This window comes from Sparus aurata, chromosome 21 (genome assembly GCF_900880675.1).
Source record: "Sparus aurata chromosome 21, fSpaAur1.1, whole genome shotgun sequence".
Classification (NCBI taxonomy): Eukaryota; Metazoa; Chordata; class Actinopteri; order Spariformes; family Sparidae; genus Sparus; species Sparus aurata.
In genome coordinates, this window is record NC_044207.1 from 15,592,873 (window position 1) to 15,606,308 (window position 13,436).

Genomic DNA, 13,436 nt, shown 5'->3' on the forward strand with positions numbered 1-13,436 from the left:
GCATTTTTGTTGCTCATGCATACACATGGGTCCCTCTGGAGATCGACTGTTGATTCTTTTAGATGTTACTTGAAGTGACAGTCAGTTTCTCCCCCGGTGACTTTTTCTTTGAAAGTTTCTGTTATAGTGAGGATGTGATCTAGTTCACTGCGATGTTTAATAATTCAGAGCGTTTTAAAACATTGAGAGACATTAAATTGCTCTTCAGCACGTGTGTTTAGGATGTTTTTCTGCTGTGGGAATATAAAGGGGATGAGATCATGAGTGGGTTGTGATGTGTGTGTGTGTGTGTGTGTGTGTGTGTGTGTGTGTGTGTGTGTGTGTGTGTGTGTGTGTGTCCAGGGCAAAGTCAGTGTGCTCCATGAGCGACTTCCAGCGGTTGATGGACAGCTCCCCGTTCCTCCCCGACAAGACTCCCCACGGTGACCAGGGCCAAGACGACATCACCCCGCCTCTGTCCCCGGATGACCTCAAGTACATTGAGGAGTTCAACAATAAGGGCTGGGACTTCCCGTCATGCACCTCTGGCCTGGGTCCCGCCCGGGAAATGTGGACGGACAAACCCCCCGAGGCCCGGGGAGGGGAGCCCGTTCTCGATCCATTCCAGCCAGCCTCCTGGTTCCTCACCACCAGCGCCACCTTGACCACCAGCACCCTGAGCAGCCCTGAGCACTGCCACAAGTCTCCGCTGAGGGGCAATGGAGCTGCGGTGGGAGGCGGTGGGCCAGATGAGGTGTTCACCAGTGGGAGGTGGGCATGTGGGCTTCTGGAGGGTGGGGGATTGAGGACTTCTCCTAATCAGTCTCCTATCTGCCCCACGGTGGGCTTCACCTCCTCTCTGGATCTGCAGCTCTCCAGAAACTTGAGCGACGACATGAAGGAGGTCGCCATCTCTGTGAGGAACGCCATCCGCTCTCCGCCGGGGCCCGTCGTACGGGACACTGCCTGCCAGACCAATGGGTTCACCACGCGGGGCACTCAGACCACACAGACCATTAGTGTGGGTTTACAAACAGACCTGCTGAGGAACTTGACCAGCAGCCCCCACCGCTGCCTCACCCCGAAAGGTGGCGGCACGCCTATATCCTCCCCGTCCCGCAGCATGAGGAAGGTGCAGTACTCTCCTGTCGTCCAGAGCAAGTTTGAGCGGCCCTGCTGCTCGCCAAAGTACGGCTCACCCAAACTTCAGCGCAAACTGTCCTCTTCGAACAAGGCTGATCTACCAAACAACAGCCGGGCTCCCACCCCAACGACCCCGCAGAAGGGTAACAGCGAGTCGGCGTGGGCCCGCTCCACCACCACCCGCGACAGCCCCGTCCACACCACCATCAACGATGGCCTCTCCAGCCTCTTCAACATCATCGACCACACCCCAGTGGCCTACGACTCTATGCCCAAGTTCAATAAATCCCCCAGTCGCTCTCGCCCCACTCCTCCCTCCACCGCCGAGCAGGAGTGCTTGCGGACTGCTCGCGGGCGCTCGCCCAGCCCAGTGCAGCTGATAGTGGAGACGCAGGGGGACAAAAACCCAGAGGTGGTGAGCATACGGCAGGACCTGTCGGCCCCACCGGGCTACACGCTGGCTGAGAACGCAGCTCGCATCCTTAATAAGAAGCTGCAGGAGCAGAACTTTAGAGAGGAGAGGAGGCTGCAGGCTGGAGGGCCGAGCAGCCACAGCAGAGACAGCAGCAGGCAGGCCGACTCAGACAGAGGACAGTCTGGATGTATGGAGGTAAATATACAGACGCACTGGATTCATCGCTTCATCATTAATTTGATCGGGGGGCCATGTTTTATGACACAAAGTGATTTATGACTTTGCCTTGGATGTTGCCTTGTAATGGTTGAAGACAAACTTTAAAGCAATCAGAGAAAAAGCTAATCAACGTCATTATAATATCACTAAAATGTGGATGCTTTTTTCTCAGATCGAAAGCACTGACTGATGCAATGGTAATGACAAAATATTTGACCTTCTTCAACAATACTGAGCTTTCCTTCACTGCTGTATGTAGACACTCTTTTAAGGTCTCTTTTTCTTCTGTACTCTCTTCTTCTTTCACTGTAGTGACTTTTTCTTGTAGTGTGGTTTTTATTTCCTTGCTTAAACTCTCACTGAGGCTCGACTGAAACCTGATTAATGTGTCAGATAACTGCAGAAGTGAAATTAATGATCTCACAGTAACTATCCAAAAGGGAGATTGTAGTTACTGAGTTACATAATTCATCATTATTAGCGCTCTCTAATTAAATGTTCAACCAGAATTTTAAATGGTTCCAGTTTTTTGAAGTGATTTAATGTTCCCTTATGCCAAAATAAACCAAGAAGAGCGCCAATTTTTCTAGAAAGAAATCAGCGCTCTGACACGTCGGTCAGGCTCTTTTCACCACCCATTCAGCTGACCTGTGGGGAGAACAAATGACGGACCCAAAACCACCTTTCTGGTCTTGTTTAGATGAGAGGAAAAATACATTTCATTTACTCTATAGACAGATTAACAAGTCAGAAAAGTAGGTCATGAAGTCCTAAAGCTGTACATTAGAACAATGTACCAGCAACATGCTATATCTCCGAAAACGTAACATGAACTGTCAGCAGCACTATCCCACATATGGTGATTAATATGCCCACTCACATTATGGATTCACCAGCAGCTGCTCACTGTGCTGCAGGACAGACAGTCAGATTAAGAGTCTGATATAGGATTTTTGCGGATGATGGCCAAGTTTATGTTGCCCTGCAGTAATTCACTAAATGATGCCGGGACTTTTGCGCATGACAGTCAAATGATGGATTGTGACAGTACTTAAGCGAACAGCATTTCAATATTTTAATACAAACCCGAAAATAGATCATATATTTCTGTTTTTTTGTGTGTGTGGGTTCAACTGGATGCACACAGAGAAGCGGAGAAAAAATTTGAAAACATTCAAACCATTTGCAATTTCCCACTCTGGGTCCTGGTTGTTTAGTGTTATTTGTAGTCCATCGATGAGGACAATCAGTCAAATCTATCACGTAGATTACATATATTACATAGATTACGTAGATTACGTAATTTGCGTTCGAATTGTGTAAATGTTGAGTGCCTCTTAAATAATTTCCGTTTCTGCTCTCTCATAACACTTAAGGGCCTTAGCGGGACACGCACTAAAATGGGGCGTTAAGACAGAGGGTGAACAGAGGTGCTGCAGCAATGGACAGTACGCAAACAAAGTAGCAAACAAAATTTTACTAGGAGACACCCAAAATAATAATACAGCTGCAAATTGTTGTGGATTATTTAAAATCTGAAAAATAGTGGAAATTTTGCCCTTAAAAAATGTTCTGAAACCCGAGGTGACATCTTGACATTGACCAGAAGAACAGAACTTACAGAAACAGACAGCAAATGTCACATTTTCAGAAACAGATTTTGTTTGCACATTTGCTTCATAAACGACAAACGATAAATAAAACTGTATATTAATTATCTGTCAGCTGACTGGCTAATAAATTGATTAACATTACAGAAATAAAGAGACGGAAATACCTAAAATAATGGCTGAAATATTAGAAATAATACCTACGATACAGCACTTAGAATAATAGTAAGATTTCCTTACACGAAGTCCTGCACACTGATTTGCAGCAGCTCAGGTTAGCTGCGTGATTATTGACTTAACTTTATCGCTTCGCATCATATCACCCAACCCTGGTTTGGTTTAATTGTAGCTGTTCATATTTAATGCTTGGTAATCTCCAACACTGTCCGACTGGCCTGTTTTGTATCAAGGTCAACGTCCCCCTTGTGTTTTTCCAGGTCTAAGTGAATGGGTGTGTGTTTACTGCTGCCTGCGTGGTCTGCAAGCTGAATTATTTCTCCCGGCCAACCTCTCTACCTTTGATATGCCAGACTTATTTTCCTCTTCACCTGATTTTACAGATTAACATTTCCCGCTCTATCTTCCCTCCTCCTCCCCTCCCCTCTCTCCTCCCCTCTGGGCTTTATCTCTCCCTCCTCCTCCCTGTCCACTGTGCTCTGATCCAGAACCACACTGTCATACTAACAACTCCTTGGGGACTCTAACTCTGCTTGTCTCCGTGATGTAAGTTCCTCTTCCTCCTCCTCTTCCTCTACGACCTTTGGCGGTTGGTTCACCAGCCACACGGACCTCTCACCTCACGCCCTGCAGACCCCCTCCCCTCCCCTCCTCCTCACCCTCTTCATTAATGCATGCTTCACAGGACAGCAGAGTGACAGTGTGTGAAGCCATCGGAGTGGTGTCAAAAGTTGTGCGACGGCCATCCATCTGTTTCTACGTGTAAATGCACGCATGCTCAGTTTCTTTTGTAGAGAGCATCTGTTTTTTTTAAAGGACCATAATGGTGTTTTTGCATGTTGTAGCCCATTAACCATAAATCACATCTACTGATTTCCAAACCATACCTTTATAGATTACTCAAATTAAATATGCTGCTAGTTTGGTATGAAAATCAACTTCAGGAGATAAGAATAAGAAAGATTTAATCAGTTACTGCTAATATATATCAAACTGCGTTTGTATCCGTGACTTCCATCACAGCTGAGAGCAGGACATCTTAATAAGCTGTCGACAGGTATTCAAACATATACATTTAAAACATGAATTCATCCATCTTTCATTACTATACACAGAATTTCGGAGTAAAGTTAGTTAGCTAGTTAGAATCTTGATCCTAGCCCCATAAGTCACTAGATGATGTTGTTCAATCATTTTCATTGGGATTTCCTCATACATGCACTTTAATGAATAACAACTAACAACATTGTTTATCAAACAATGTTTATATATTTCTCACCTTTTCACTAATGCGCTAAAGAAGTCACTAACTGTTGCAGGAAGTTGCCAAGTTGACAACACTGAGCCTGCATGTGTTAGCTTAGCTGAATACAAGCTAGTCTAGGCAGCTGACAATAGCCGAGGCTAGTCCTTAGAGGCAAACCTGAAAGACATAAATGAACATCAATTTTCTACACTAATGTGTTGGGTTTTTTGTCTTGACAGTGCACGCGGTAAGATAAAGCTGCATTGTTGGAACATTTCACCTGCATTCAATGAATAATTATAGATAAACAACACTACAGAATTAAAAGTCGCACACAATATTCATAATATTACATAACATTAGCGCTAGCTTCAGTTATTGACAAATGCTAGTGTAGTTAAGATGATAAGATAAAACTCAGGGCAACTAAATCACTGTGATTAGATAATTGATCAAAACAACATAGCTAACAGTGCCATTAGCCAGCTAGCATTATCTCAGCTGATATATGATCAGCTAACATAGGCCGCTAGTTCTTAAAGACAAACTATAAGCGCACATTCCTAGAATAATCTGAATCTACAGGTGAATACTATTTCAGACACAGCCATCATCTTTTTGTAAAAATAGTTTGCATTAAGCGGGATTGAGTGATCTAATATTGTCCTGAATATTTGGACAGATGTAAGATAACATTAGCTTAAGTTTTTATCAAATGGTAGTTTAGGCTGCTTGCTTTGATTAGGTAATCTAATCCACAAGACAACTAAATTAACTCATAGCTCCACATTTAAAAGACGTGGCTCACTAAATGACAACGCCAGCTAGTGATACCTGAGCTGATGTTTAGCACTTAAAATAGCAAAAACGTTAACAAGCATAATTCTTGCTCTCTAGTGTGTGATGGCAGCACTTTGACAAGAACTGAAATATTTTCTGTAATGGAGTACAATAATCTAAATCTGTATTCAAGTTTCAGCAAGTTGATTGTCATATCGCAAAAAAAACAAAACTAAATGAAACCAGTTTGGCGACAATATAAATTACAATAAATGGATATTAACATGATAAATCCTGCAAAACTGCCGGTATGGTCCTTTGAAACAAACTCACAAACTCAGTTCATGTGACTCAAAGAGTCATCAGATTGTGTCTTGATTACTGATCACATTGAATTTTGGTAAACACAAATGTGACCCAGTAAACATGACTCACGAGAAGACGACTCTTTTGGACATTCACACATTCCTCAACGCAGGTTGTTTGTTGTCTTTGGGGACCTGTCCGACTCGATCTGGATGATTCTAACATGTGTTTCTACCAGGTCCTCCTCTCTGTGTCACCATGTGTGCGACTGGATGGATTGAGATGTTTTTCTTGTGATGTTTCACTTTTTCACTCTTTTTCTTTCCTCTTCCCCTTAACCATTTCCTCTCACACTAACAAGTCCTTCAAAGACTAACTGAAGAAGACAGCTGCTAACACTCATCACTTTCTTCACTATATTACCTGTTGGGGTTGTGTTTGATGCCTGGTGGATATTAACTGGTTACTCTGGTCCATTTTGCATGATCAAAAGGAGAAAGTCCACCGTCAGATGCTCTTTACACTGTTATACAACATATTACTGCCTGTCAGTTGTTTTTTTTATGATGAGTGCAGTAATTTAGTTTTCTTCAGCCTCCTCCACCTACTTGAAATTCAGGTAGTTAATTTGCTTCATTAGACAAAATACCTTTGAAAGACAGAATATGCAGACATTTATATGTGGGAGGCAAGAGCAAAGAGTTTCTTTGGACTGAGGAAAACTTGAAATGTTAGTGTCGGTATATTACAATAATTTGTTAAAGCTAAAGTCCAAATTTGAAGACAAACAATATAAAAACGTGGTTATGAAGACAAGAATAATGTGAATTTTCAAAATGCTGCGGGAGGTGACGTTGGGTGCTGTTACCAATTAGGTCTTAAGATTTATAGTCTATACGCTCGATGCTGGCAGCATTGTTAACACACCTCCTCCCTGCGTGATTTGTCCGTACACGGAGAGACAAAAGAAAATGTCAGTGTTCATTACCCCGCGAATAGATGGCGTAGAATAAAATATTCTTGAGAATTTTGAAGTCTGCACAGTGTAAGCGTAGCTAAACAAGTACCATTGTTGATTGATGAGATCAGAGCAGGAAACGCTCCACTAGTTTCTGTTAGAACTTTCTGTCATCGTCGCCAAAATGTCACGGTGTCTTATCTCGTCCATGCCCACAAATGTTGAAACACGGACTTGAACAGCGGTCTCTGGCTTGGCAAGCCATTTGTCATGTCACCACCATCCCCTCCACCTCCTGACATGAAATTCAGCTCATATTTATTTATATATTTATTTATGTGAACGCAACATGCCACATATTGTAGATTTATAATGATACATATGAGACGTATACATTTGAACCGTCTGTGGATTGCAGAAATGTAACATTTTCAACATATTATTGTAGCAACTGGGCTGACTACTGACAACAGTTGATGCAGAGAGGTCAGTCTAGAAGGAAAGACTCATCAGACCTCATCATGATGATTTTCGTTATTTTGTTTTATTGTACTTGTTTATTTGCAAGAGAAAATGCTCCTTGATCATGAGCAAAAAACACAGTGCAAAATGTGTCCACAGATGCAATCGAATGATCTGTTTTAACAGTGTCAGAGTGTTTGAAGGTGGATATCCCCTTTAAGGTTGCAGCTACTGAGAAGTCAGGGGTTGATGTGAAGTTGTTTACGTTGCTGTCTTCAGTAGCTGCTCCTGTACACTGACTTCCTGTACACATTACTGCTGCATGATCTGTGGCATTGTGTGATCTGATGTATTAGCATCACATGGGATCTCTTGTAATAACTCACGAGCCGTCCATTAAACAACCACTTGTGTGTGTTTCCGGTGTGTACACAGTCCATCACTTGTGCTCACAAACAAATCCTTCATCGACGGAGACGCTGCCCATCCGTCTCTGCGACTTGTTTCCGCCTGTTCAGCAGGTTGTGTGACGCGTCACTCTCTCTCCATCCGTGTGACTTATTTTTCCTTCAGTTCATCCGCTGTCACGCCACCGCAGCCTCAATGTATTTTTAGCAGAACTAGCTTTGCGGGCTCGATGTCCCACCATCCTTTCAGCCAAAATCTAACGCCTGGAGATGAGCTATTTATAAATCAGGCCAGTGGTGTGATGTCCCGGTGCGATTGTTCACCCAATCACACTCTGACATCATTCTGAGGGGGGAAGAAACTCACCCACAGACACTCTTTCTCTCTTGGTGTCGCCCTCTTTTCCTAGTTTTTACTCTGTCATCCAGGTGACAGATGCACAAAAGTCATTTTAACAGCAACTCATGTTTGTGTATCACATCAGAATAATGCAAACACGGTCTCCAACTAGATTTATAAACCTCTATGTTTGCATTATTCTGTGTTATACATCTTAGTCAGCGAGACATTATGCCTACATACATTACCCATGAATAGATAAAAACACTGTAAATCCATGTTTGGACATAAACTAGGACAGTCTGTCCTTCACCTGACTCAAGCAGTGTCTCTTTACACGCCTGTATGTGTTCCAAGCAGTGACGGTAAAAAAAGATGATCGACGTGTCTCCACCCAACTCAATGGGGAGTTATGGTTAGCTGTCAATCCTGACATAACACTCCCTTTTTATGGCATCAAATAACCAACTCAAACCAAATTTATTAGGGGATAGAACGCTGGTCATCGTATTAAAAAACGCATACCTGGGGCGCCGTTTAGCTCAGTTGGTAGAGCACGCGTCCCATGTGCCGAGGCTCTGCAGCGGACCAGGGTTCGACTCCCGACCCGGTTCCCTTTGCTGCGTGTCACTCCCCCTCTCTCTCACCCTGTTTCCTGTCATATCTTCAGCTGCACTATCAATAAAGCCATAAAAGGCCAAAAAAAAATACTTTAAAAATAAACAAAAAAACGCATACCTGCAAACCTCAGGCTGTAAAAAAGAGGGGGATTTTCTGGGTGACAGGAAACTGCACCGATGCAAAATTACTTTTCAGTGGTTACAGCACTCAAGAGGACAAGCAATTGACAGAGGAGACAGGAGGAAAGTCTCACATCAAGTTGAATGAAATGTGGAGGCATTTTTCTTATTCTTGGGACTCGCTTAATTCATTGTATCTATTATCCAGTGCCAAACACATCCCCCAAGAAAAGTTTTTTGTTTTTTTTCAGCAACTGAGACACCCCCATTTGATTTGAATCACTATAAAATCTGGAGAATCGGGAGCACAGCGAGAGAAAAGGGTTCAAAATAGGGAGACTCTCATGAAAATCGGGATAATGAACTGAAATGATAGAAACCGTCTTCTAGAAAAAAACAATTTGATGTCTACTTCATCTTAATTATGGTCATTGGTTATGAGCCCAACAGCACATTGACCGTTAAATGTTATTTCAGCTCTATATGGTCATTTTTGAGGCTGTAGTTTTATTCTCGTGAACTTTATTGTGAAAGACTGCTTCCCTCACTTTTCAGTAGAGCTACAGATTGTATAGACGTAGAGATGGAGATGGAAACATTCCCATGTTTATGTTTTGTTTACATCATTGCACAACTCATGATATCATATACATTATAATGAGGTTAATTACTATAAACGAGGGACTTTCGCTTATTTTTGGCCGCCAAGTTTATTTGGTTTTCAGGATATTCTGCGTTATTAAGCGGCAGGTCGGTTAAATCAGAGCTTTCTGAAAAGTCTGAGTTTTAACGACTTTAAAAGAGTGAATGAACGCGACACGAGTCTTGTTCTTCATGATTGTTCTCACGTTATGTCTCCACTGTTTTTACAGTTAATCACAAGCTTCTTTGAGTTGTGTGGTTTTATTTGTTTCACAAAGATGTGATCGCTAAACGTGGGATTTTTTAAAATTTCTTTTATTGATTTTCATTTTTTGCTTGTGATTTTGGAGCAGATTATCCCAAGTGAAATAATGACAGTGAAAAGGTTTGCATCACTAGGTCTTTGAATAACCAAGTGACTGAGCACTGTCAAGGTCTGGACTGAGGGGCCGAAACTATGAAACTCCCCTCAAGTTTGTGTGTGTGCGTGTGTGTGCGTGCGTGTGTGAGTCCAAAGGTAAATGTTTCAGCAGTTAAGAAGTGGATCCTAAATGACTGTTTTTGTTTGTGTATTATTTGCACGCCTGCACCTGTTTAGCTGACCCCATGCTTACCTGAGCAGATGGTAAGTTCCAGCTAGGTGAGGCTGAGAAACTCAAATGCCTGTCGCTGCGAGGCTGTGGACTTGATTGGCTTATTTCACTTACTGAGTTGGTTGTGTTGAGGTTTGTTTTTGTTTTCAGTTTCATCCGCGGTTGTTGCTTCGCTCATCATCCCTTCATATGAGCTATCAGCACTACATCTATTTAAATCTCTCTCTAATCCTCTGACCGCTCATTTTATAAATGAGGTGAGCAGAACATTAGAAACACATCTGAGCATGATGCAGCCTCAAATGTTACAGTTAGCTGTTGCAGAGTTTTGGAAGTATCAGCCTTAGAGATGCCTGTCTTTTCTTAAGTAGAATGAAACGAGATGGCGCTCAGCTTGTTGTGCCTAAACAACATTTGAAACAGCGATATCTTTTTCTAGAACTCATGACCGGGTTATTCAAGATAATCCACAGACCTTGTTGTGAGCAGTTTCATGTAGGAACTATTTTCTTTAACGAACCACAGCTGCCAACTTTATTAAGACTCAGAAGGGAGTTGCACGCCCCCCAGAGAGAGCGGCAGGCTGTGAAGCCAGAGCGGCGCTAGTGATGTCACTGGCGCTCGTCCCTTTTTATTCCTGCCTAGGTGATAATATGTTTGTCTCCTATGGATCATGTCATGTACCCACATCCTCCTTGCTCTGATGTCCCGAAAAAAAAAACGAGCCGCAAAGGGAGAGTGTCGATCATACAGCGGTGGTTGTCAAGATATTGTTGTCATAGAGACAAGATGCAGGTGCAGGGTTTTTTCTCTCTCTACGCTAAATCTTTACATCCCGTCCATGAGTCGATGCATGCTTGCTTCTGCATGGTGACACAGGTGGCAGGTGTAGTTTGTGTCTACAAGCCTCTGACTTGTTGACAGTAAAATACAGTGACCTACTTGATCAGTTCCTTCTTGACAAAATGGTCTCAACCCAAGGTCCACTTACTGGTTTGACAAAGAACTTTCGGCCCTGTGACACAGTCCTCATCAGGATATACTGCAGGATCAGGTTGTACAGGTGTACCCAGGCGTCACTGGTTCTCCACTGTTATAAAATGATGCTCGTAGAAAGAATTTTCTTTCTTCTTCACATTTATCAGCCCTTTTTCTTTTGAAGCGGAAGCTGAATCACTTTATTTTTCATCATGTATCCATCCTCCCCTGCTCATTCTTCTCTCACTTTCTTCTTCATGTATGTTTCTCAGTTTAAATCACTTCCTGTTTCATTCGGCGCCGAACCCGTTGCTCTCCCCTCCTCTCTGACAGCTCCTTGTCATTGGCAGGACTTGCCTCGCTCTCCAGTGGCTCCACCCCTGGACTCCTGCTTCCTGAGACCGGCCCGTCCGGCCAACCGGCGCCCCCCCTCGCGCTGGGCCGCGCGCTCCCCCTCCTCCTCCCCAAAGTGGAGTGAGGGTACAAAGAGGAGGTTTACCTTCCCTCCGCCGGGACACCGGAGGACCATCCTGGAGGGCGAGGAGCCAGCGTGAGGCCGTCCTCTACCTCCTCTCACCCTCCTCCACCTCAGCCTAAAAGACCCAGTACCTCAGAAACACCCCCCCTTCCTCAAATCTAGAGACTCCAAAGAGACCGAGCCTGACGGGTGGGGGGGGGGGGGGAGTCGCAATCCACCCAGTAGCACCAGCTGACCATCGAGAAACCAGAAGAACCTGGAATGTACTGTAATATCATCAAAAAAGACATAAAACTACATTTCCATAAGAGGTGCCTGCACACACTTGAGTTTCTCATCACCCCACACGTGTGTATATATGTATTTCATACATATATGTATGTTTCAGACACAATTCTGAACCTGTCGGTCAGCTGTTGCATTTGAAGTTTACACCATTTTTTTTTTCTCATCTGTTTACACTTTTCTTTTTCTACATAAACCGTCTTGTATGTTTTACGTCCTGCATCAATTCGAGCTTTTTTTCAATACCTCCATGATTGTGCTGCCGGCCTTTAAAGCTTTTCTTTTAAGTCTTCAAGGAGAGGAGACGACACAAGCAAACAAACAAACAAACAAAGAAAAAAACGACTTCTGCTTCATCGGGTCCGAAGCGGAGACACATGATGTCATTTCTGATGTAGTTTATTTGTACGTGGGGATGAATGTCCGGCTCTGTACACATGTAGACGATGGGTGACAACAAACTGAATAACCTTATGCATATTTGGAAGGCAGTTGTACAAATAACAGTCCAATATCTGCATGCCTTTTGAACCCTAGCACTTTAGTGCATGTACATATGAGCTCTAGTCTTTTGTGGTCACTCGGCTCCGCTGTGGGGGAGAAAAAAAATGTTGTGATGGGAACTCTTGAGCTGTTGTTTTTCTGTTGTCACATGATTTGCATCGACAAAAATAAGAATTTTTAAGTAAATTATTGTACCTACAGGCTGTCTTTGTACAGTTGTTACTATTGGATATGAATTACTTTTTTCTTTTGACAGGAAAAAGGGATTGTGGGGGGGGAAATATGAATGTTTTAAATGAAAAGTCTATGTCAAAAAGTCTAACGATCTATAGTCTTATGTAAATAGTAAATGGTAATAAACATGAATGTGTATTTACAAGACCTCCTCCTATTTTTCTGTGTGTGTGTTTTATATTTCTCTCTATAAGGTTAGATACAGACCATGATTACACGCTCTTCTTTCATTAGACCTGAGCTTGTGCTCTTGACAGAGACTGATCATGAACCGTGTGTGTGTGTGTGTGTGTGTGTGGATTACAGTTGCAGACCACAGGATTACAAAGGGGTCAGGGGGGACAGACACACAGAGAGAACGTGAATAAGAAGATTTTGTTCTCCCAGAAGTCAAATCCTCTTGCATCACGGTCATATATGAGCCACCTTACTCATGTTACTCAGCTTGTCACGCAAGATAAAGCCCAGTCATATAAAACTAGTCTAGGTTTTTTTTTTCAAGTCTATTTATTTGCTATTTTTTAACATGCCCATAGTTGTATCTATGTATAATGCTATTTTATATATCACTTTTGGTTATATAAGCCAACATTCTGAGGTATCAAGGCTTCTGAAACGTGTGCCACCACACAAGAAGACCTTTTTTCAAAGCAGACATCTTGACTTGTCGCACAGATGTTACTTATGACATCAGCAATCAGTGTGACAGTCAGCAGCGTGATCAATACCAGGACGGTAATTCCTTAAAGGGATCTCAGATATTTTTATAGTTGAAAGTAAAAAATGTCCCCAAACGTCTTTATTTGTAAAGTAACAAGTAACTACATCAGTGAAATCATAAAGCACAGTGCTTAATAAAACTCAAAAGTACCTGATCATTTGTATTCAGGTACAGTACTTGAGTAAATCTACTTAGTAACGTTCCACCAGTGACTAGAGT

At 42.8% G+C, this 13,436-nt stretch overlaps 1 protein-coding gene across 9 annotated transcripts in view; it reads left to right on the plus strand.

The window, feature by feature from the left end:
- mtcl1 (microtubule crosslinking factor 1) overlaps nucleotides 1–12,643 on the plus strand; it is a 77,108-nt gene extending 64,465 nt beyond the window's left edge. Inside the window, exons 14-18 of one of the 9 annotated variants that reach the window (XR_003982162.1) lie at nucleotides 343–1,732; nucleotides 1,929–1,953; nucleotides 4,032–4,089; nucleotides 10,023–10,049; nucleotides 11,346–11,470. Coding sequence is in view for 6 of the 9 variants with exons in the window: in XM_030403222.1 (XP_030259082.1) it covers nucleotides 343–1,732; nucleotides 11,346–11,549 (1,594 nt within the window). In the remaining 3 variants the exon portion in view is untranslated. Of the gene's footprint in view, nucleotides 1–342; nucleotides 1,733–1,928; nucleotides 2,273–4,031; nucleotides 4,090–10,022 lie in introns of those variants that run through there. The other 8 variants (XR_003982160.1, XR_003982161.1, XM_030403226.1 and 5 more) reach the window with 8 other exon arrangements.
- The last annotated feature ends 793 nt before the right edge of the window (nucleotides 12,644–13,436 follow it).